At 45.6% G+C, this 24,428-nt stretch overlaps 1 protein-coding gene across 1 annotated transcript in view; it reads left to right on the top strand.

Annotated features, from left to right (window-relative positions):
• Positions 1-24,125, top strand: part of RTF1 (RTF1 homolog, Paf1/RNA polymerase II complex component) — a 47,523-nt gene extending 23,398 nt beyond the window's left edge. The window contains exons 3-18 of the mRNA XM_040968605.1: positions 2,984-3,131; positions 5,103-5,307; positions 12,497-12,611; positions 13,375-13,486; positions 15,144-15,279; positions 15,746-15,923; positions 17,487-17,569; positions 18,856-18,943; positions 19,041-19,148; positions 19,681-19,758; positions 20,319-20,440; positions 20,625-20,682; positions 21,559-21,636; positions 22,639-22,734; positions 23,398-23,509; positions 23,717-24,125. Of these exons, the coding sequence (XP_040824539.1) occupies positions 2,984-3,131; positions 5,103-5,307; positions 12,497-12,611; positions 13,375-13,486; positions 15,144-15,279; positions 15,746-15,923; positions 17,487-17,569; positions 18,856-18,943; positions 19,041-19,148; positions 19,681-19,758; positions 20,319-20,440; positions 20,625-20,682; positions 21,559-21,636; positions 22,639-22,734; positions 23,398-23,509; positions 23,717-23,823 (1,824 nt within the window). The 3' untranslated portion in view covers positions 23,824-24,125. The remainder of the gene's footprint in view (positions 1-2,983; positions 3,132-5,102; positions 5,308-12,496; positions 12,612-13,374; positions 13,487-15,143; positions 15,280-15,745; positions 15,924-17,486; positions 17,570-18,855; positions 18,944-19,040; positions 19,149-19,680; positions 19,759-20,318; positions 20,441-20,624; positions 20,683-21,558; positions 21,637-22,638; positions 22,735-23,397; positions 23,510-23,716) is intronic.
• Positions 24,126-24,428: the final 303 nt, after the last annotated feature.

Raw genomic sequence — 24,428 nt, forward strand, 5'->3', positions numbered from 1 at the left:
TATGACCCTAATTGCTGCCACTGGGTGCGAGTCCACAGGCCTACTGCTCTCTTTGGGAAAACTGGTTCACACTCATTTTAATAACCATAGAATATTTAGAATAGTGTGCTTAGTTCTGCTGTTGATTGTAGCAGGATATTATTTATATGCTGTTGACTTCAGTAACGTCTGTGTTGTAACACAGAAAAATAATTTATTTATGCTCAGTTAACAAACAATTTCAAAACTTCAACACTAGCCTGTGTACCTTCCATGAAACATTAAAATTTGACATGATTGGAAGCTTGAAATTGTTGGTTTTAAAAGAGAAACACTAGGTTTTCTTTCTAGATACTTATCTGGTTATTGAAATGTTATAGTACAGATTGTAAATTCACTTCTTAAAGGAGAATACACTGTTCAATTACTTATTATATTATTCTAGACCATGTAATTTATATTAACATTCATTTATATCTATTTATATTCATCTGGCCCTTCTACTGATGCCAGAATAGATCTTTTAATGGGTGGTGGTCGTTGTGGTGTAGCAAGTAGGTAAAACTGCTACCTTTGATGCCATCATTCTATACAGGTACTGGCTCATCTCTCAGCTGCTCTGCTTCTGATCCAGCTACCTACTGATGTGCTTGTGAAAGCTGCTGAAAATGACCCAAGTTCCTAGGCCTCTGCACTCACATGTGGGACCCAGACAAGCTCCTGGTTTTGGTGTGGTCCAGACCTAGCCATTTTAGCTGTTAGGGAAGTGAACCAGCAGAAAGAATATTGTCTCTCTCTCTTTTTTTTTTTAAAGATTTATTTTTATTATTTTTTTATTGGAAAGGTGGATATACACAGAGGAGAGACAGAGAGGAAGATCTTCTGTCCGATGATTCACTCCCCAAGTGAGCACAACGGGCCGATACTATGACGATCCGAAGCCAGGAGCCTCTTCGGGGTCTCCCACGCGGGTGCAGGGTCCCAAGGCCCTGGGCCATCCTCGACTGCCCTCCCGGGCCACAGGCAGGGAGCTGGAAGGGAAGCGGGGCTGCCGGGATTAGAACCGGCACCCATATGGGATCCCGGGCGTGCAAGGCGAGGACTTAACCACTTGCGCCACCGTGCCCGGCCCACCCTCTCTAATCTTATCTGTTGTTAGGTGGGAGGGTAATTATTACTCATTTTTTAAAATATTGATTTGAAAGATTAAGATAGAGAGATCTGTCCTTTAGCCCACTCCCCAAACAGACAAAACAGACAGGGCTGGGCCAGGCTAAAGCCAGGAGACTGGATCTCCAAATAGTGTGTCTCATATGAGTGACGGGTCCCTGGTATCTGGATCATTCTCTACTATTTTCTAGGCACAGAGCAGGGAGCTGGCCTGGAAGTCAAGCAACTGGACTCAAACTGGCGCTCAGATGTGAGCTATGGGCATCCCAGGCAGTGTCATACCGTACTGAACCACATCAACCCCTGCCATTCCTTTGTAGTAGATGCAGAGGCTGCCCTTTTCTTCAGTATTGATTATAAAAATATTATTACAATAGATTTAATCTTCAATCTGTGATGATGGAAAGATGAAGATTATTCTTTATAGTACATAGAACAAAGTTCTCAAGTAAAAAATATTTTTCACCTAAAATCATTCTAAATTGAAAAGTTGAAATATCAAAGACAGGCAGATTGTTGCTTTGGTTGTTGGTGTCCAGCAGTGTAGTTCCTGGGTACATACCAGGACTCCACTTCCAATTCAGTCTCTTACTAACGTCCACTGTGGAGACAGAAGGTTCAAGTACTTGTGCACTTCCACCCAATAGTTCATTTCTTAAATGGCTGAAAAAGCCAGAAGATCCCTCCCTGCCTCTCCTGTAACTGCCTGAATTCCAAACATGGACCATCTTCTGCTGTACTTGGAGGCACATTAGCTGCAAGTTGGATTGGAAACAAGAACAGCTGGGACTTACACCTGTATTCTGATATGTGATGTTGATATCAGCTTTGGCATCACAAGTTGTGACTTAACCTAACCCTGCTGCACAATTCTGGCCCTAGGAGATGATTTGTCTTTCAGCCTTGGAATGGTTAACTGTTTATTTGCCTGCCTATCACTTTGATGATGGCAATTGCAGGTTGTTTAGACCTCTAGGACCTTCTGTTAAGGCCCAATTGAAACACTATAGCCTGATGCAAATTTTTAACAGAAAATACACACCAATGTATTTAATGATCTGCTTCATGTTCTGCCTCCTTGATGTTGGTGCATTGCAACTGTCCTTGCCAAAAAAATGACACGAACTAACCTTTCTTCCCGTGCTTTCTGTAGTTGCCTCCTGGGCATGAGCTTCATTCCCTGCCTTCCTGAGACACAAACACAACCTGTCCTGCTAGTTCCTGCCATCACTGCCCCACACATGACAAGCTGCTTTCTTCTGCATTTTTAAATAATGCTGCTGATTTGCCATAAGGTTGATACCATTAAATTCCAGTTACAATAAAGACTACATTAACTAAGTTTTGTTTATTACATGAATTCTGTGCTATTTCTAAGAAAAGGTGCAGAGCAGAAGTTGTGTAGTTTTTATATAGTTTTGAGGGAGAACACAAGGGCTCCTCTGCACTGGTTCACTTCCAAATGCCTGTGACTCCCAAGGGACGAAAGCCAGGAGCTAGGAATTGCATCCAAGTTGCCCACATGGGTGGCAGGAAGTTAAATGAGCCATCACTGCTACCTCTGACGTTAGCAGGAAGATATCATCAGGAACCAGAGACAAATCAAACCCAGGCAGTGCAACATGGGATGTGGGCATCCTAACCAGTGGCTTAGCTGCTAAGCCTAACTCCTCAAGCCCCCTGAAGTTAGGATGTTTCAACCAAGGTTTTAAGATCTGTTTTTTGTGTAAGGTGTGTTTGTTTGGCACTTAAGCAGTAGAGACCTTGCAATCTCAGCCTTTTCCAATGAGGTCCCTATTCCTACTTCAGTTTTCCTCTTTCTTCTTTCCTGTAGTGGACATTTGGGAACAACAAAAACAAGAAGAAAGGAAAAACCAGAAAAACAGAGAAGAAAGGAACCATGAAGAAACAAGCCAACAAAACTGCCTCCTCAGGCAGTTCAGACAAAGACAGTTCAGCCGAGAGCTCGGCCCCAGAGGAAGGTGAGCAGAGCAGCACCCCTTCCCGCCATGGCCATGCTGCCTCTGTCCTGAGTCCGTGCCTGTCTGCTTCTCCCGGGCGAGAGCCCTCCGAGCATCCTCATGAGGCGAGGACAGTACTTGCAGTCTGGGTGGTTGGTAGCATGGGTCCGTGACAAGTCCCTGCGTTTGCTTTAATTCACTTTACTCTAAACACCTACTCTTCCTTTTTCCTGTGGCCATACAAGGTCTGATTGAGGATGGAAATCCTAGAGTCAGTACAAAATGCTCACTTTTTTTAAAAGCAATTCCAGAATTTCTTAGTAACACAGGATTGACAAGTGAACTTGTCAAATGAATAGTACTTACACACAAAATGGCCTGTGTGGAATTGGCCTAGGCTGGTTTTAGCACTTGCTTGTAGATGCTAACTCAGTCCTTATTCAAAGGCTGAGTTAACCTAACACTCCTGCGTATACTCTTCCATACCACCGTTTGTTCTTTTATGATCCTGTGTAATTGGGAGTTCACTAATTAGTTTAATGACTCATGAAAACATTGGTTTTTAAAGTGCCAACTAATAATGTATAAGAAATTATAGTATTAGAAAAAAATTACCATTTTTAACTGTTATTGTAATAACTGATTTACTAAGAAGTATTGGTGATTTTTAAAACTTTTTGGGAAACAAGAGATTTATAAAATCTCAAAACATCTCCCTAAGTGTACTAAACTATAAAGACAAAAAGGCCTTTACAAAGGAGAAAGCTGAGAGTGTCACCTTAACCATGTGGTCCCAGTAACACCCACTCACAATGGGACATGTACTGCTGATGTGATCTATTGAAAAGGACACAATCACTTAAGGAAGATTCTTGCCAAGAACTCATACGTTGAATCATTTCTTACAAAACAAACCAAAGAAAATTGGAGAACATTTGATAACTGTTTCTACTTAAAATAGCTAAAAATAAACGATTAAAGTACAGTTTCTCTATTGCACCAGCTGTATTTCCGTGTCTCAGTAGCCAAGTGCGGTAGCTGCCATCCAGTAGAGAGCATCTTGATTATCACATCACAGAACTCTTTAAGACAGTTTTGTGGGCTTCTACATACTCTTTCACAAGGCCAGAGGCAGGAGAGACAAGGCTGACTCAGATGAAGGCTTCTAGTGGGACATGATGGCCAAATGCTATGTGTGATCCTCAGTTGGTTCCAGCTTTGACTAGAAAGGATAGTGTTGGGACAGCTGGTGAAATATGAATATGGACTGCATATTAGATAACAGAATTACATCAGTGTTTAATTTTTAAATTTGGCAATTGTATAATTGGTTATGTGAGAGAATGTTCTCCTTAGGAGAAATATTTATTGGGGAAAGCTTCGGATCACTGCAAGTTTCAGTTGGGTAGCATCCATAATAAAAATGTATACCCTATTTTATAACTGTAGACAGAAAGAAAAGATAAATTGACCCTGTTAACCATAGGTGAATATAAAAGTCAAATTATTCCTCCAGTTTTTTTTTTGTTTTTTTTTTTTTTCTGTAGGTCAAAGTAAAATAGGTGAATTAAAAAGTGCAAGTGAGGTGTGGTTTTTAGGCTACTGTCATCAGTTACGACCAGGGCAACCCATTACAGGGTGCCTGAGTTCAAGTCCCGGCTCCAACTTCGGATTCCAGCTTCCTGCTAGTGCCAGTCCTGTTGCTACTGCAGGGGAAGCCTTCGGCAGTGCCAGCTCCTAGCTTCAGCCCCAGCTGCTGCTAGCATTCAAGGAGTGAACCAGTGGCCAATGGACGGGGAGCTCTTTCTCTCTTTTTTATTTCTCAAAAAGAACAAGCTCATTTCTATTCCTGCTTAAAGTTCTTTAGGCCTTGTTAAGGTTACCAAAGACAGTGCAGGGCTGGGCCCCAGGGCACAGGCCAGGTGCTGATGACTGTCAATGTTTGGGGCGCCTTGGCTGCTGTGTAATCTAGAGTTTGGGCCTTTGTTGCAGGTGAGGTGTCAGATTCTGACACCAACAGCTCCTCTTCTAGTTCAGATTCAGACTCTTCCTCAGAAGATGAAGAGTTCCATGACGGCTATGGAGAGGACCTCATGGGAGATGAGGAAGACAGGGCCCGTCTGGAGCAGATGACAGAGAAAGAGAGAGAGCAAGAGCTGTTCAACCGCATAGAGAAGAGGGAGGTGTTGAAAAGAAGGTAAGGTTGCAGCTGCCCTGCCTTTTCTGTGTATTTCTTGTCTCTCATCATGTCCTCTCCCGCGTACTCCTGTCTTGTGCAGATAGTGTCCGACCTTTGGCTGTTGGACTTCCAGAATTTCTACTGTCCACCTGTACAAAAGCCTCCCATATGGCCATTGTTTTTTTAGTATAGTGTTTAAGAAATTACATCCAACATTATTATAAATTAGATTCATATTAGGTTTTGTTCACTTATAGGCAAATCTACATGTTCTGATCATGTTTTTGGTAACTAGCACAAGCCGTATTTGGGATATGATACATTTTTGAAAGGTAGAGAGATAGAATTCCTGTCATCTGGTTCACTCCCCAAATGCCCACAATGACCAGAGCTGGGCTGGGCTGAAGCCAAGAGCCTGGAACTCAAGTCAGGAGTGGCAGGGTCCAAGCACTTAACCCATCACTGCTGCCTTCCAGGGTGTGCATTGCAGGAAGCTGGATTCTTTTGTGAAGGTGGGACTTGAACCCAGGCACTCCAGTATGGATGTGAGCACTCAGTAAAACTGCAACATTGAACATGTTATTGCTGATGATGAAAAACAAACCACATGCTTACATTTAAGATATTTGTTGTTTACTCAGTACTATTTAGATTTGTTAGAACACTTTTTTTAAGTTTTCATTCATCTGCTTTATCAAACCAACACAATGTTTAATTAATTTATTTATTTATTATTACTTTTAAAGATTTATTTTCATTAGAAAGTCAGATATATATAGAGGAGGAGAGACAGAAAGGAAGATCCTTGACCCACTGATTCACTCCCCAAGCAACCTCAGGGACAAGTGTGGCTGCCAGGACATGAGCCAGAGCCCATATGGGATCCTGGTGAGTGCAAGGCAAGGGCTTTAGCCACTAGCCTACTATGCTGAGCCCAGAACACTATTTATTTATTTATTTATTTATTTTAAAGATGTATTTATTTTTATTGGAAAGGCGGATATACAGAGAGGAAGAGAGACAGAGAGGAAGATCTTCCGTACAATGGTTGATTCCCCAAGCAGCTGCAACAGCTGAAGCTGAGCCAATCCAAAGCTAGGAGCCTCCTTCAGGTCTTCCAAGTGGGTGCAGGGTCCCAAAGCCTTGGGCCGCCCTCAACTGCTTTCGCAGGCCACAGGCAGGGAGCTGTATGGGAAGCAGGGCTACCGGGAGTAGAACTGGTGCCCATATGGGATCCCCGCACATGCAAGGCAAGGACCTTAATCACTACGCTATCACACCGGGCCCTTAAATTTATTTCTAAAGATTTAGAGACAGGCAGAAAGGGCATGGAGATCTTCCATCTGCTTATTTGTTCCCCATATTGTCACAGTGGCTGGGTCTAGGGCAGACTGGAGGCAGGAATCAGGAGCTTCTTCCAGTTTTCCCATTTGGGTAACAGGAGCCCAAGCACTTGGGTCAACCTACAGAAAGTGGGTCAGAAATGGAAAAGCAAAGAGGCTCAAACTGGCATTCATATGGATGCCAGCATTAAATGTAGCAGCTTTACCCACTGTAAACTGTAAAACACATTGTTCATTAAGGTTTTTTGTTTGTTTTTATTGGAATGACAGATTTACAGGGAGTAGGAGAAAGAAACATCTTCCTTCCACTGTTTCATTCCCCAAGCGGCCACAATGGCCGGAGCTGAGCCATTCTGCAGCCAGGAGCTTCTTCCGGGTCTCCCACATGGGGGCAGGGTCCCAAGACTTTGAGCCATCTTCTACCAGTTTCCCAGGCCACAAGCAGGAAGCTGGATGGGAAGTGGAGCATTCAGGACAGGAACCAGTTCCCATATGAGATGCAAGCACTTACAGGTAAAGGATTAGCCAATTGAGCCATTGTGCTGGCCCCCTTAGAGTCTTTGTCATAAAGCCTACCCATATGGCCATTATGTTTTTAATGAATGCACGTGTGATTATCCCAACAGTCCTGTGAGATTAGTTATCTCTTAAGGCCAGAGATAGTAGCTAACTCTCAGTACAGGCAGAAACTTTACTGCTCTGTTTCTAGCTCCAGGAAGAGTAGCTGACACATGGAGTGCACTAAATATTTGTGGAGTAAGTGAAAGAAGGAACTTGCCCAAGGTCATTTGACTGGTAGGTGGCAGAATTGGATTTCAAACAAAGGACCATCTGACCCCCACAAAAACAAAACCAAAAAAAATTACTTTTTGGCAATATCCCCTCAGGCCTCAAGAGTCCTGTGATTTTTGCTTATTCTGTACCACAGGCACTAAGGGAATTACTTGATAGAAAGCAATACATGATTGGATTCCTGTTAAGCAAAAGTAGTAAGGCAGCCATGAGATGGCTGCCATCATTACTGAAAGTAATGTGGAACACATAAAATGCTGTGTGGAAAGTAAATGGTAAAAACGATATTTTGCAGCTCTAAAGTTGCCCAAACACCTAAGTGGAAGCAGTTGTCCAAATTTGCCCTGGGCAGCTCTCTCTTCATCAGATTGGAGACTGTGATTTGCCCTCTGTACTTGCAGGTTAACCCTGTTTCACAGTCCTGCTGGCTTTCATTGATTGACTGGTTTAGATGTATTTTATGAAAGGCAAAGAAACCGAGAGATCTTTCATTTGTTTATTCACTCCCCAAATGACTGTGACAGCCAGGTCTGACAAGGCTGAAGTCAGGAACCAGGACCTTGATCCAAGTCTCCTGCATTGATGGCAGAGGCGCAGGTACTTGAGCCATCATCCGCTGCCTTGCCAGTTGCATTAGTGCCAGCTAGATCAGAAGTGGAACAGCCAGGACTCAAACAACACTGTAATATGTGATGCTGGTGTCCCAGACAGTAACTTAACCACTGGCCACAACACTGGCTCCAGGTTTTGTGTTTTCTGAAACTCAGCTTTAAGTTGCCTTTTCATTTAACATGCTTGAAAAGCAGAATTACAAGAAGATCTTCCATTTACTGGCTCACACCCCAAATACCCACAACAGCTGAGAATAGGCAAGGACAACCCCGAGAACTGGAATTCCATCCAGGTCTCTCTTGTGGGTTGCAGGGACCCAAGTACTTGGACCATTGTCTCCTGTCTTCCAAGACACATCAAAAGTTGGCACTCCAATTTGAGGTGTGGGCATCAAAAGCAGCAGGTTACTTCCTGTGCCACAAAGCCTGCCCCTTAAATTGTTTTTTTTAAAATAGTTATTTTATTAGAGAGGTAAAGAGACAGAGGTCTCATTGCTGGTTCACTATAATCTTCCCATAATGTTGGAACTGAGCATGCCAAAACCAAGAAGCTGGGCCTCCTGCCAGCTCTTGCATGTTCCCCTTCCAAGCATTAGCAGGAATGTGGGACTGGGAGTGCAACTGGGACTTAAACCCAGGCACTCAGGCAGGGGAGGCCAGTGACCATGCCAAACACCCGCCCCCACTGCTTTGTGATATTCAGAAGCTGTTTCATTTTTCTGGACTTAAGCCATGTTTTAAATGGCAAAGGTTCTTCCTTCTAACAATTTGAAGGTGAAACTGTCTTCAGAAATAAAATACAGTCTCAGATCTACCATAAGAAAGAAAACTAAATGCAGCTTCTCTGGCAGCAATTTATTCTGGTTCCTCCAAGAGCCTGTTTGTCCTTTGTGGAGACCATATTAAGTGTGCTGAGTTATTCTCAAAAAGAATTTTTGGCTTTCAGTCAGCAGCCAGCAGTAGACATTTGTTTGGCGTCCAAATGCTTCCAAGGTTACCTGTGTTGGAACAAACATAATGTCAGAGGTTGCCACTGGCACTGCAGGTACAGGGGACCAGTGTGCTGCGGATTTCTTACCTGTGGAGAGCGTGCAAGAGAACGATTGTCTTTCAAGACCACTAGTACCTAAAGAAGCATGGGGACCTGTTTTCAACCTTGGTTGCTTTTACATTTTTCATCATTTGTGAGTGAAACAGCTGATTCTGTGGTTTATGGTGGTTAAGAAGTTTTTAGAATGACACTTGTTAAGGTAGAAGTTTCGGGGTTGGCACAGTGGCTCAATTGGCTAATCCTCTACCTAACTGTGCCAGCATTTCATCTGGGCATCGGTTTGTATCCTGCTCTCCGTTCCCATACAGCTCCCTGCTTGTGGCCTGGGAAAGCAACAAGGATGGCCCAAAGCCTTGGGACCCTACACCCACATGTGAGACCCAGAAAAAGCTCCTGCTGACTCCTGGTTCTTGGCTTTAGATCAGTTCAGCTCCAGCCATTATGGCCATTTAGGGAGTGGACCAGTGGATGGAAGATTTTTCTCTCTGTCTCTCCTTCTCTTTGGAGTAAAAATGAATAAATCTTGAACAGATTTAGATACAGAAACAGAAAATTGGGTTTTTAGGGCTCCTTTTTCTAGCTTTAGGGCAATTGCAATAGAGCAATGCAAAATGTTCCTTCATCTTGTGCATCTATTCTAGGCCTTCCTATGGGTTTCCCTAACCTTTATGTGTGAGCCCATTATCATCCCTGTCCATTCTGTGGCATAGCACCAGGTGGGATGTGTCATTCTCAGTGGGGCAGGAATGTTGCAGGGGCCTGGTGGGGGGAAATACTGGCATTTTCAGAGAGTCTCTGATGAAGTCACACTCACTGGCCAAGTGATGCCTTTTTTTTTTTTTAAGATTTATTTGTTTTTATTGGAAAGTCCGATTTACAAAGAGGAGGAGAGACAGAAAGATCTTCATCTACCAGTTCACTCCCCAAGTGGTCGCAACAGCCAGAGCTGAGCCAATCTGAAGCCAGGAGTCAGGAGCTTCTTCTGGGTCTCCCACACAGGTGCAGAATCCCAGGGCTTTGGGCTGTCCTCTACTGCTTTCTCAGGCCACAATTAGGGAGCTGGATGGGAAGTGGAGCAGCCGAGATACGAAGCAGTGCCCATTTCTGATCCCAGTGCCTGCAAGGCAATGACTTAAGCCACTAGGCTATTATGCTGGGCCCTGGCCAGGTGATCTTAAGTAAATCACATTACCGTTGGGGTCAGCACCATGGTGTAGTAGCCTAAGCCTCTGCCTGTAGTACCCACATCCCATTTTGGCTTCAATTCTAATCCAGTGCCCTGCTTATCTTGCCTTGAAAAGCAGCATAGGATGGCCTGAATGTTTGGGCCCCAGCACCCACATGGGAGACTGGAAAGAAGCTCCTGGGTTCAAACTAAACCAATTGCAACCATTGTGGCCATTTGTGGAGTGAACCAGTGGATAGAAGATGGATCTCTCCCTCTCTCTCTCTCTGTAAATTTGCCCTTCAGATAAAAATAAATAAATCTTTTTTTAAAAAAAATCACTTTACCTTCTTCCTGCTTCAACTTCCTCTTTCTAGATTGTTGTGCATAAGCCTCTAGAGTGGTAGTACATATGAGAACAGAAGCTTATGGAAATAGAAGCTACAGGACCAGCACGTTGTGACACCATAGATCAAGCTGTCACTTACTGGGATCAAATGGGAACACTAGTTTATGTATGGGCTGCTCCATTTTGGATCCATCTTTTTGCTAATGTGCCTGGGAGGTGGCAGAAGAAGGCTCACGTGCTTGGGCCCCTGCTATCCTTGCGAGAGACCCTGTTAGAATTCTGGGCTTCTGGCTTCAGCCTGGCCCAGTACAGCTGTTGCAGCCATTTGGAGAGTGAACCAGCGACTGGAAGATCTCCCTCTGTCACTTTACCTTTCACATAAATCTTTAAAAAGGAGGTGGGGGTAGGAGGAAGGAGGCTGACATTGTAGCAAAGCAGGTAAAGCCATTGCCCTGTGATGCTGTCCTGACTGCTTCACTTCCACTAACTCCCTGACAATATGCTGTGGAAAGCAGTGGAAAATGGCCCAAATGATTGAACCCTGCACCCATGTGAGAGACTAGGATGGGGCTCCCAGTTTCACCCCATCCAGGGCATGGCTATCTGGGGAGAAGTCGCTGAAATAATCTGCTTAAAATGAACACTTCAGTGGTTTTTACTCTTAGAGCTTTGTAACCATCACCACGATTACTTTCAGGATATGTTAATCATCGTCAGAGAAAGTCTGTGCTCACTGACAGTCGCTATTTGTCCACTTACTGTAGCTGTAGATCAGTCTGTGCAGGATGTTTTGTATGTGTGGATTCTGGGTCATTTTTTATGACTGGCTTCTTGCACTTAGAATGTTTGAAGTGTAACCATGAGGTGTGTTAGTACTTGACTCTTTTTGTAGATGAGTAATAATATTCATTGTTGCTGTACACCCCGTTGTATTTACCCATTCATCTGTTGATTGATGTTGGTTGTTTTCATGTTTTTTGCTGTTGTGAAAGTGATCCTAAGAACATTTCCGTACAAGCATTTTGCAGCTTTTTTTCCGTTCTGTGTGGGTGGATAAGATGCCATCAAGCTGTGTCACACTGGTGTGAATCTGTGTCCACTTTGACCTGTCCTCACTGACATTGTCATTTCCTCATTCTTTAATAATAACTCTCTTAGTAGATGTGACGTGATGTCATGCTACCATTTCGATTTGCTCTTGGCATGTTATGTTGAAGATCTTTTTATGTGCTTGCTAGCTGTTTATACATCTTTGAGGAAATATCAATTTAAATCCTTGCAGCTATTGCTTTTTAATATTTATTTTTTAATTCATTTATTCATTCATTCAGAAGATAGAGTTACAGAGAAAGGGTAAGAGAAAGGAAGATCCTCATATCACAGGTTTGCTCCTCAAATACCTGCAGCAGCCAGGAGTGGGCCAGGCTCACTGTGCTACAGCAGACTAATCTTCCACCCTAAGGTGCTGGCATCTCATATGGGTGCTGGTTCATGTCTACCTGCTGCACTTGGGATCCACCTCCCTGCTTATCGCCTGAGAAAGCAGCAGAGGATGACCCAAATCCTTGGGGTCCCTGCACCCACATAGAAGACCGGAAGAAGCTCGTGCCTCCTGGTTTCAGATCAGCTCAACTGTGGCCTTTGTAGTCATTTGGGGAGTGAACCAATGGATGGGGACTTTATTTCTCTAAAGTCTTCCTTTCAAATAAAGCTAAATAAATATTTTAAAAAGAAAAAAAAATTTAATATACTTAAAGGATACAGTGGTGTTTCTTCCAGAAAGCTGAATGTTTATTAACTCATTTCGCCTGCTAGTTTCCTTTTTCTGATTGAAACTATTCTTTCCCTATATTTTTCATTGTTAACTTAAAAATCAAATAAATTTCTTTAAACCAGATTTGAAATCAAGAAGAAGCTGAAAACGGCCAAAAAGAAAGAGAAAAAAGAAAAAAAGAAAAAGCAAGAAGAGGAACAGGAAAAGAAAAAGCTGACACAGATTCAAGAATCTCAGGTAAGGGAACATGGTTCTTACTGTCCTCAGATGGAGCCTGTTTTCTTAAAAAGTAGAAGAGAACGTGTGTGTAAGGTGTGTGTAATGTGAGCTTACATTGGGGTGCTTCAAAAGTTCATGGAAAAATAGAATTAAAGAACATGTTTATTTGGGTGGGAAAAAAATTGAGATCCCTGCCTATTTCATAATGGCAGTTCCATGGACTTTTTGAAGCTCCCATATACACATGAATTTTAAGATCTTTGTCGTTGCTCCTAAATAGACTTCCCTTTCAGTTCCTGCTAGGTTGCCCACACTGTTTTGTTAACTGCTGAGGTCAGCTTCCCTGGGGTCTAGGTTCATAGAGCCACCCTCTGGGGACAGTTGGTTAACACCTGGCTGGGACATTGGTTGGCATGTTTTCAGGTGGATGTTTTCCTAGATTTCCTGAATGTGTATCTTTGGGAACTTTTCATCTATGCGTTAATTATAAAGTGGTTTGTTGACAATAGTAACAAATATTAGCTATCATCTAGTGTAATCCAAAAAAGTTTTTCCACTTTAAAAAGTTTTTTAATTTTGCTATGCATTCTTGAGTAAGGCTGGGGCTGATTGTTTCCTCTGTCTGTGACCACAAGAGGGTGCTCTCTCCTTCACACAAGCTGGCAGGATACAGCCAGAGTAGATTCTTGCTGGAGAAAGGAATGCATTAACCTTTTGTAGGAGGAGAAGAAGCGAATCATCAGCTGTTGGTAAAAAGTCCTTTATTCTCTTCCCTTGCCAGGTAACATCCCACAACAAGGAACGACGTTCCAAACGGGATGAGAAACTAGACAAGAAATCCCAAGCCATGGAGGAGCTGAAAGCCGAACGAGAAAAACGGAAGAACAGGACAGGTAGGTGGGCAGATGCCATGGCTGCCTTGTGTCTGATCCTGTGAGTTGGCTTCCTCTGGCCCTTCTCATTTTGTAGGCCTTTATTATCAACCATTCCAGGTATACACTGACACACTCTGTAACCCTACATGAGTCCCCCATCCGTCTCAACAAGCAGCTCCAGGCCACTTTTATTACATCTGTGTCCTTTCTAGCATCAGAATTTTTAAAAGATTTGTTTCTTTAATTGAAAGGCATTGCTACACAAAGAGAGCTCCAGCGAGAAAGGCTTCCATCTACTGACTCATTCCCTGAATGGTCACAATGGCTACAGTTGGGACAGTTCAACGCCAGGGCATGTCTCTGTAGAGACAATACAGGGGTAGGGATTTGCACAGTTTTTAAGATGTAGCTTGAGTTGCCCGCGTCTGGTATCAGAGACCCTGGGTCAGACTCTGGTTTGGTATCTAGATTCAAAGTCTTGCTAATGTGAAACCTGAGAGGTGGCAGGTAATAGCTCAAGGACTTGAGCCCCTGGGACCCATGTGGGAGACTCAGGTGGAGTTCCTGGCTCCTGGCTTCTGCTTCACCCAGCCTTGTCTGATGTGGGCTTTTAGGGAATGAACCAGTAGATGGAAGTTCTCTCTTTCCACCTCTTTCAAGTACATTTTTTAAAAAAAAGCAAATGCTTTCTTAATCATCTGGGTTTGCTGTAAGGGTGGCAGGGACCAAGGTACTTGCACCATCACCTTCCCAGGCATGCTTATAGGAACCTGAATTAGAAATGAAGTCCTCCCGGGCCCGGCACGGTGGCGCAGTGGTTAAGGTCCTCGCCTTGCACGCCCGGGATCCCATATGGGCGCCGGTTCTAATCCCGGCAGCCCCGCTTCCCTTCCAGCTCCCTGCCTGTGGCCTGGGAAAGCAGTCGAGGACGGCCCAAAGCTTTGGGACCCTGCACCCGCGTGGGAGACCCGCAAGAGGCTCCTGGCTTCGGATCGGCATAGTATTGGCCCGTTGTGCTCACTTGGGGAGTGAATCATGGGACGGAAGATCTTCTTCTCTGTCTCTCCTCTCTGTATATCTGCCTTTCCAATAAAAAAATAATAAAAATAAATCTTTAAAAAAAAAAAAAAAGAAAGAAAGAAACGAAGTCCTCCCAAGCAGCACCTTAGCCTGTTGCACTATCATGTCTGCCCAATTAATAAAGCTTTTTATAAACCAAGTAAAAATGAAGAGATAGGGGCTCTTGTATTAAACTGAAGTAATAGTTGTATGTATGTAATATAATATTCAGTATTCCAGTGTCTCTATGTGTTTTTACGATTGTTGAGACCAAGATCTTCATTTGTGTATTATCTGCTTGCTAGCCAGGACAACCACACTGAGTAGTTGAGATGGTGACCTCAAACTTCAGCACACATTTTTTGACTCAGGAGGCAGTGGCTCACCTTTTTTATTTGTTACGTAGTAGTGTATAGGGTAGATCTATCATGAGTGACTCAGCTCCTTTCATCTCTGGGTTAATTCCCCTTTGAATACAGCTCAGGTGGTCATAGTAGAGTCCAGAGGAGACAGACCTGCTTGCTTGAGTCCTCTGCCATGTTCCAGGTCTTTTTCAAGGGTGAAAGCTGGTTCCGTTTCCTTTGAACCTACGTAAGCCTTTCCTTTCTCTTTCTAGCTGAGCTCCTCGCCAAAAAACAGCCATTAAAGACCAGTGAGGTCTACTCTGACGATGAGGAGGAAGAAGAGGATGATAAGTCTAGCGAAAAGTCGGACCGTTCGTCTCGAACATCTTCCTCCGACGAGGAAGAGGAGTAAGCCGTGTACACTTTGGTCTGGTAGGCGGGCTGGGTGGTCTGCAGAAGCAGCTCAGTGGGGAGTCTAGTCTCCCTATCTGGGCCTCGGGCCACAGTTTGGCTCAGTACCTGAATCACTGAACCGAGTCTACCAGCACATCTACCCCATTTATTTCTTATGCCTCTGGCTCCCAGCCTGTGTCCCTGGACATTTCCCTTGGGCTCGGCAGGTGGGACACGACTTCCGGTTGCCTGAGATTGGCCTGGAGCTTCTTTTAGTGCTGTGGCTCTGCTCGGCCGCCTTCTTCCAGACAGTTGACACGGCCGGTTGGGGATGGGTCTGTCGCGGCCCTTCCCTGGGGCTTCATTACTCCCCCTCCCAGGTGAGCTGGGTTGGAGCTCGGAGTGGCTGGCGGTGTCTCTCCCCATCTCATATTTTTTTTCTGTGATGAGCGCTTTTCTCACTGTCCTTTGCTCTTCATAGGAAAGAAGAAATCCCTCCAAAATCACAGCCAGTCTCCCTACCAGAAGAATTGAATCGGGTCCGATTATCCCGGCACAAACTGGAGCGTTGGTGTCACATGCCCTTCTTTGCTAAAACTGTCACAGGCTGCTTCGTACGGATTGGCATCGGAAACCACAACAGCAAACCTGTGTACCGGGTGGGTGTCTCCTTACTGGCACAGGTGTCCGTGTTTTTATTTGAATCCTCAGCCTGGATTCAAAGCTATTGAACAGCTCTGGGAAACGGGCCCTGGTCACAGTGCCTGTAGAACAGTGGCAGTGTGAAGCAAAGGGGATTGTGGGGATCGCACAAGGCCTGCCTGTCGGAGAAGTACTGGGCTACCAAATAAGGGAGAAGGGAGACATTTAGGAAGTATTTGTGGGCAGCTACATAACGTTCCTTTGGACAATAAGTGGGTGAAAATTTTCACTGTTCCTTCCTAAGTGACTTTTAGACCAGGGAGCTGTCGTGAAGTTGACAAAGGCTACAGAAATACACAAAGCAGCCACCTGCTGCGGTTACTGTGCAGGCGCTGGCAATGCTTCTGTGATCAGGGCAGCTGGAACAGGGCTGCTTTCTTTTTTGTTTCCTTTTCTTTTTAAATGTTTTATATTTGTTTTGTTCTAGATTGGGCTTTTTGCTTATTGTGTGTTTCGAAAAAGATTATTTGATAGTCCACACTCCAGTTGAACTTCAGCATTTCTATTAATAAAGTCTTAAAGCTTATAAGCTTGATTCAGTGCTCAGTGGGAGCAGCATTTAGCTGGAAGAACTTCCTGTAGGGTGAGGTGGCACTTCCAAAGCCACGTCAGTTCTAAGGGAAGATGGAAGCGACAGAGGACAGTGAAAGGCAAAGGAGCCCAGCCCATGTGTGCTGCATCAGCTCAGGTGATTACTGAGAAAGAGCATGTGACTTGGCACAGAATGAAGCAAAACTTTTACATACAAAAAAAGGGGGGGAAATTTCATTTATTTGAATAAAGCCAGCATTAGAGAGAGAGAGAGAGAGAAAGCAACCTTTCACTGATTTGCTCCCTAGGTGGGCGCAATGTCCAGGGCTGGGCCAGGCCAAAGCCAAGAGCTTCTTCCAGGTCTCCCATGTGGGTACTGGGCCCAAACATTTGGGCCATCTTTTTGCTACTTTTCCTAGGCCATTAGGGAACAGGACAGAAAGTGGAACAGCCGGGACTCAAGCCAGCACTTACATAGGATGCTGACCAGGTGACAGCTTTATCCATTATACCATAATGCCAGCCCCTGGCTTGTCTGGTTTTAACATCTCTCTGTCTGAGGGCACATTCCAGAGATCTTAGCAACACACGCTGACTGTGTCTTCACACCTGGGTGATCAGGGTTTCATCTCTGAAATCCCAAGTCCACTCCCCCATTGTTAGCAGAAGGGAAAGCTTCTTAGGGGCTCCACCCTCCCCAAATCCTTACCCTTAGTTACCCTGCCCTGAGGCTCCCTGTACCTTTTCAATTCTATACCTGAAAGGTGCCCAGAGTCTCCTGACAGCCCTGCACGCCTCTCAGTACAGGGTCATCTGTGTGTTCAGGCAGGTATGCAAGGATGATTAAAGAAAGAGTGGTGTGCTTTCCTATAGCCCTTGAACCTTTGTGCCCTAATTAACCATGTAAATATTGTCAAAAAAAAAAAAAAGAGTGGTGTGGAAAGTGCTGGAAGAATTTGTCCCTAATAGGTCTCTGTCCTGTCACTTAGGTCGCTGAGATCACTGGCGTTGTGGAAACTGCCAAAGTTTACCAGCTTGGTGGCACCAGGACAAACAAAGGGCTACAACTACGGTGAGAGTCGCTTCCTGGCAGCTTCGCCTTTCGCCTCAAATGCAGGCTGCTGGAGGAGGCTGGTGTTGTGTGTTTGCCTGGGGGAAACTAGGACATTCTCTCCCCCCAGGGGAGTCAGAGATGCCAGGTATTGGGTGCGAGCTGCAAGCCCATCCATGAGGAGCTGCCTTCCCTCCTTGCTATGTCATTGAAGTCACTTCAACCCTGATGAGTTGGATCATGTCTCTGGACTTAGTTCTCTTTTGTTTTTCCTTCCTTTTTAGAGATTTATATATCTGTTTGAAAGAGTCACCAAGAGATCTTCCACCTCTGGTTTACTCCCCACATGGCTGCAGTAGCTAACACTGGGCCAGACTGAAGCTAGGAGCTTCATCCTAGTCTCCTACATGGATGGCAGGGGCCAAGTACTTGGGTCATCTGTTTTTCCCAGGCAGCCAACTGGGAGTTGGGTTGGATGTGGTACAGCTAGGACACTAATTGGTTCCCAAATAGGATGCTGGTCATAGCACCTTTAACCACTGTGTCACAGCACTGGCCCCTGACTTAGTCTTCTCGTTAGTAAAATGGAAATGTCTTCTCAGCAAATATTTGCTGAAAGTCTGCTGTGCACCCAGCGCTGTTGTAGGCATCAGGAAAAGGGAGAGAACAAAACAAATGCAATACAATCCCTGTCCTCTTGTAGCTTGGGGGTTCTCAAGAGCCCATGTAGGAAGAAGTAACAGGCCAGGCTCACACAGCATGGTCACAGTTCTCCCTCTCCCACAGCCTGATTGGATCTCCATGTCCCCATCTAACATCCCCACACCATCCTAGAGCCACCCAGTGTGGGGAGTGTGGCTGTGACAAACACAGTTCCCAGGAGAATGGCACCAAACTTCACTACCATAACAGTAGGAGGCACGGTGATCTTCTCTAGGGAGTTGTTTGCTCATCATTCAGACCCTTGCCTAGTACTGGAAATCCTTGCTATTGCTTGGCCATGCTGGAGTGTCCTGTGAACTGAGTTTCCTTTGGAAGCACTGACTTGGTCCATTTGGTTCCAGCAGCAGCTTTGTGATTCTCCATCCAAGTGGCCTATTGCTTTATTTTTATTTCACTGCCTGTTTCTTCTCTTAGAGATTCTGATCCTATTGGCCTGGAATGGTGCTTTAGCGTTAGAATATAAATGTTTCTAGATAATTAATTCCAAAGGGTAGTCTGGCTTAGTAACCACAGAGAGAGGGAGATGGGATCCGGTCAGGTTGGTGTTGTCATGTACATTCTTAGACATGCTGACTCTTCCTTAGGCATGGCAATGACCAACGAGTGTTTCGCCTAGAATTTGTCTCAAACCAGGAATTCACTGAAAGCGAGTTCATGAAATGGAAAGAGGCGGTGAGTGGCTGGAGACAACCAGCATGTGTCCACAAGCCTTGAGGGGGAAGGTGCTTCCAGACTCCTTACTAATAACCTTTCATCATGTTTTCTCCAGATGTTCTCTGCCGGCATGCAATTGCCCACTCTAGATGAAATCAATAAAAAGGAATTATCTATTAAAGAAGCTCTGAATTATAAATTCAATGATCAGGACATTGAAGAGGTAAGACAGCTGGTCCCCCAGCGCCTGGGGCTTATCAAGAACAAGTGTTAGAAAAAATCGTGATTTCCTGTGTCCCTGTATCTTGATATTTTTAGCTGCACAGGAAGATGAGGGAGTACAGACATCACTGCCGTGTAACTTTGAATTGATCAGCTTTTCTCTGGGCATTCTTATCTACAGATTAGATTTCCTGGACTCAAGTGCCTTCAAGGCTCCAGGATGTGTGTGCCTCTTTATCCCAACATTTTCATCTGTGTTCCAGGCTGGTGGCTAGCCTTGCAGTGCCTGGCCCTCAGACTGCTGCCACTGATGGGCACTGACTCCCTCACAATGGTGCAGAGTTGATGCATGTCCCGGGAAGCACCATCCTGTTCCTTCGTGTGTGCCTGCCTCCTCCCTGGGGACATGGCACTGCTGTGGGCAGAGCAGCCCCTTGAGCCAGCTGGCTGCCTTCAGAAGGGGCTCACCACATGACCCGTGGGCACAAGTGGTAGAGCATATACTCACTGCTGGTGTCTCCTCTCTGGTGCAGATTGTTAAAGAGAAAGAAAGGTTCAGAAAAGCTCCTCCCAACTATGCTATGAAGAAGACACAGCTGTTGAAGGAAAAGGTGAGACCCTGGACTCAAGCCTCGCCCTGCCTGAGGCTATGCAAAGGCATACACTTCCCTCCCTGCCGAGGCACTGCAGGCCCTTGGAAGCAAGCTGGAGGCAGCAGAGTTGTTCTTGGCCCTTTTCCTGCTAGAGCAAAAAGGCCCCTGTTGATCCCATCCTCCTTTCTTTCATGTTAGTATCATTTGCAATAAGGTTGGCCCCAAGCCAATATGAGCAGACCAGAAGGACTGGCCGGCCATGGTGGCTGGTGGATTTCCATTTCTTCACATTAAAAGGATGGGGCAAGTCTTATGATAGGGGCTTAGCTATCTGGACTCTGACTTCTTAAGGGTATGGGTGGGTGTCACTCCACTAGGGACCCAGAGTCAGGTACCCATATGGAAGGTATTACTACTGTAATGAAAATTTTATCTCATATTCGTAAAGTACTGCTTCTATTTTTGCACATTTGCTATTGCTTGTTCATCACATGAGCATGTCTTGCCTGTGCTGGAAGACAGGAGAATTTATAGCGAGCCGGTTGTCTCCAAGAGCTGACACATCTCTCTGTATGCAGGCCATGGCTGAGGACCTAGGGGATCAGGACAAAGCCAAACAGATTCAAGACCAGCTGAATGAACTAGAGGAGCGAGCAGAGGCCTTGGACCGCCAGAGAACCAAGAACATATCTGCCATCAGGTAAACACTGCCTATTTTGGTTGGCTCCCTGTCCTCAGCCCCTGGATCTTGGGCAACACCAGTAGGCAAGCCTGTGACCTTGACCCACTGTGCTGTCCTGATCCCACAGATCTCCGGGATCGGACTGAACAGCTCCTTTCCTCCTTTTATAGCCCACTGACTCATACTCTTACTCACCCCACAGTTATATCAACCAGCGCAACCGGGAGTGGAACATTGTGGAGTCAGAGAAGGCCCTGGTGGTGAGTAGGACCACTTGTATGCTTAGCATACACACCCTCTGTGTGCAGATATGCATGCTTGTATTTTCTATTTTATTTAAATTTTTATTGATTTGAAAAACTAAGACAAAGGTCTTCTACCTGCTGGTTCACTCCCAGAATTCCTACAAGTTAGGCCAAGTAATTCAATCTGCTTTTGCCATACAGGGACTTGTGTACTTAAACCACCACCTGTTGCCTCCAAGGCTGGGACTTCAGTACAGGCACTGTGATGTGGGATGTGGGCGTCCTAAGAGGTTTCTTGACTGCTGTACCACCACCGCTCCAGATTTCTTAATTTATAGTAAAACATCTTCTCTCTTGTCTTACTCTCCCCACCTTTGGATGCTACTCCACAGAAATTATTTTTTTGATTTCTGGTGTTTGATCGTTGCATTGGTAAATCTTGAAGGGAAGAGGATAACAGGGATGACGTTGTGGGGCAGCAGGTTGCACTGCCACCAGCATCTCATATTGTAGTACCAGTTCAAGTTCTGGCTGCTTCACTTGCAGTACAGCTCCCTGCTAATGAGCCTAGGAAAGCACCAGAAGATGGCCCAAGTGCCAGAGCCCCTGCACTTACATGGGAAATGCAGGTAGAATTCTGGCTCCTGGTTCCAGACTGAGTACCTCCAACCATTGCAGCCATTTAGGGGAGTTGAACAAGTAGTTAAATGTCTCTTTCTCATTCTCTCTGTCTCTATAGCTCAGCCTTCCAGATAAATGCAAGAAAAAAAAAGACAAGAAACAGCTTTTGCTTGTTTGCAGTTCCTTGCAAAGACTTAATTTGTATGCAGACCCACGGTGGGTGAGAGGAGGGAGGCAGATTCTGTTCTGTAACGCTGCTCTGTGTCGCAGGCGGAAAGTCACAACATGAAGAACCAGCAGATGGACCCCTTCACCCGGCGGCAGTGCAAGCCTACCATCGTCTCCAACGTGAGCGCCTGAGGACGTTGGTAGTGGGGACCCAGATTCTAGGACAGACAGTGAATTCCATTAGGAAATTAATAAAGAAGTTAAAAATAATATCTTCTTGGCTGGGATTTGCTCTCCTCAAGCTCCTGGGTCTGGACATTTCCTTTTTTTATCTTGCTATAGGGCATATAGGCAGTGAGAACTGGTATGGATCTGTATCAGCCTGGCAATTAACTCCTTATGCCACAGGCTTGAACACGGGCTGAAAAATCCCTTATCCAAAATGCTTGGGGCCAGAAATGTTTCAGCTTTCACTTTTTTTTTTTTTTTTTAATAATATATGCATGTTGACATAGACTTCTTGGCAGTGAGGCCCAACTCTAAGCACAAGATTCATGTGTATTTCATAATGCCCTCACATACACAGGCTGACAGCAGTTCTATAACAGAATCTGCTGAATGCTTACATACAGCTGTGACCCATCACATGAAATCAGGTGGAGAATTTACCTCTTGTGGCGAAATGGCAGTAATCCAAAGTTCGGGATGAGAATGGACACTTGGTGGGCATGCCTACACTCCACCTGGGCTTGTGCCCCTGCTCCAACCCCAGGCTCCTCCTAGTATGCATGCAGGGGTCAGAAGTGATGGCTCCAGTCTCCAGTGGTTGGAGGCCCAACATTGGTGACCACTTGAAGAGGAGACTGGTGGATTTGAGCTCGCTCTCTTTCTTTCTCTCACTCTGCTCGCTCTGTTTCTGTCACTCTACATTTCACATAGATGAAAGCATATGGATTTTGTTTTGTTTTTTAATGGCCTTCTGGATGTCTAGTGTGTAATACATTACTTAGGTAGGGCCTGGCTGGACAGGGTTTTCCTGTTAAAGCATCTACTTGCCCTTTTTCACTCCCTTGAGGAAACCCCACTGAACTGCTTTGGGGCCCCCCATGGTGCTTGTGAGGGTGGTGGAGGCAATGAGCTCAGTAAGCAACAGTCTCTAAAGTAGCTTATTTCTTCTCTCAGTCCAGAGACCCTGCTGTTCAAGCTGCCATCTTGGCCCAGCTGAATGCAAAATATGGTTCTGGAGTGTTACCCGACGCCCCCAAGGAAATGAGCAAGGCGAGTACCTCCCCCACTTTCACCTCTGCAGGCTGTTGAGCAGGCCACCTGCTCATTGGAGCAAGCACCTTGCCTAGTTTGGCCTTGATCTTCCTGCTTGCCCATTGTTTACAAACGGGACCAGGGGCTGTGGAGTTTGGATCAGTCGACCTGAATTCTAACCTGTCACCCCCACACACTGGGGTCTGGGTCTTTAGGAAATTGATTAGCAGATGTTGGCACCGTGTTCTGCAAAATGCAGAAGATGCCCTCCCTGCCACCCAGCATAACTGTGTGTGCCCACCAGGCAGTTGCTGAAGTGATTAAGGCAAACCATGAAAACTGCCTGTTTAAAATCAAATGTCTGCCTGAGAGGTCTTTTCCCAGGGAACCTAAACTGTTCCAGGAATTGGTAAAATCTCGGGTTGGATGGAGGCTGTGGCCTTAGGCCCTCCTTCCTATTCTCATACCCTGGCCCTGAGCATTCCTGCTCTTCAGTGCTTGGAAGACCAAAAAGGCTTCCAGAAGGAACGCTGATGGCCTTGGCTCTCCTTGCTCTCTCGCAGAGACACCGGGAGCCTCTGCAGAGGGCCAGCTGGAACCGAGCTGAGACCGCTTGCACCTGCTGCCACTGGAAGCTCGCCTGCACGTGGGTGCTTATCTTTCACTATCCTCATGTTGCAGGGCCAGGGGAAGGATAAAGATTTGAATTCAAAATCAGCCAGCGACCTCTCAGAAGATCTGTTCAAAGTACATGATTTTGATGTGAAGATTGATTTGCAAGTTCCCAGCTCAGGTATGCCAGGGCTGGGAGCAGAGACAATGTGTTTTTGGCCAACAGGGAGGCCAGATTTTAGGGAAGAACAGAGTGTCAGTTCATGAGTGTCTCTAGGGCCCAGGTTGTGGGCATCACGAGACGAGACAGGGTGCACCAGCGAGGCTGGCAAAGGAGGAAAGGCGTGGGCAGGTACTCCAGCTGCCAATCTGCTATTCTTTCCCACAGAGTCAAAGGCTTTGGCCATCACCTCCAAGGCCCCGCCAGCCAAGGATGGTGCTCCCAGGAGATCACTGAACTTGGAAGACTACAAAAAACGACGGGGGCTTATCTGAGCGTGCCCAGCCTACTGCCTCCAACCCTGCATGTCCCATCTCCACGGCCCTCCTTTCCCTTTTCCTTTGTTTTGCCCCCTTTGGGCTGGAGCAGCAGTGAAACTGGGAAGAGACTCTAAACTGCCAGTCATTTGTAATATAAACGTTCGCTGTATAGACTTCTTTGTCCGCACCATCTCCCACCGCCCCGGACCCTTCCCAGTGTACCCTTGGGCTCTCTGGAGCTTTTTCCATGACTTTAGATTTGTGTTTGCTTTTTTTCTTTTCTTCCCCCTCTCCGCCCCCATTTTTGTTTTTGTTTTTGTTTTTGTTTTAAGCCAGCAGAGTTCACTGGCCTCCCTGCACACGTTCAGTATTAACCACGGAGCTGGGAGTCTCCTGGAGCCTATGGAGGCCAGAGCAGCAGCACTGGGCAGTCTCTTCTGCCTTGGACCTATCCATTCAGCATGTGGCACCTGACCCTTGTGGAGCGCGCAGGGATCAGGCACCTGCGGTCCTCCCACCTCTCTCCTCACCTTTCCCTCCTTCCCATCACTGTGGAAGAAGGGTCTTCAAAACCAATTTAGTTTCCAAAAAGTGTACATTTGTGGGGAGGGAGGGGTCTA

Source organism: Ochotona curzoniae, unplaced genomic scaffold (genome assembly GCF_017591425.1).
Source record: "Ochotona curzoniae isolate NIBS_2020 unplaced genomic scaffold, NIBS_Ocur_1.0 scaffold_4701, whole genome shotgun sequence".
NCBI classification, from domain to species: Eukaryota; Metazoa; Chordata; class Mammalia; order Lagomorpha; family Ochotonidae; genus Ochotona; species Ochotona curzoniae.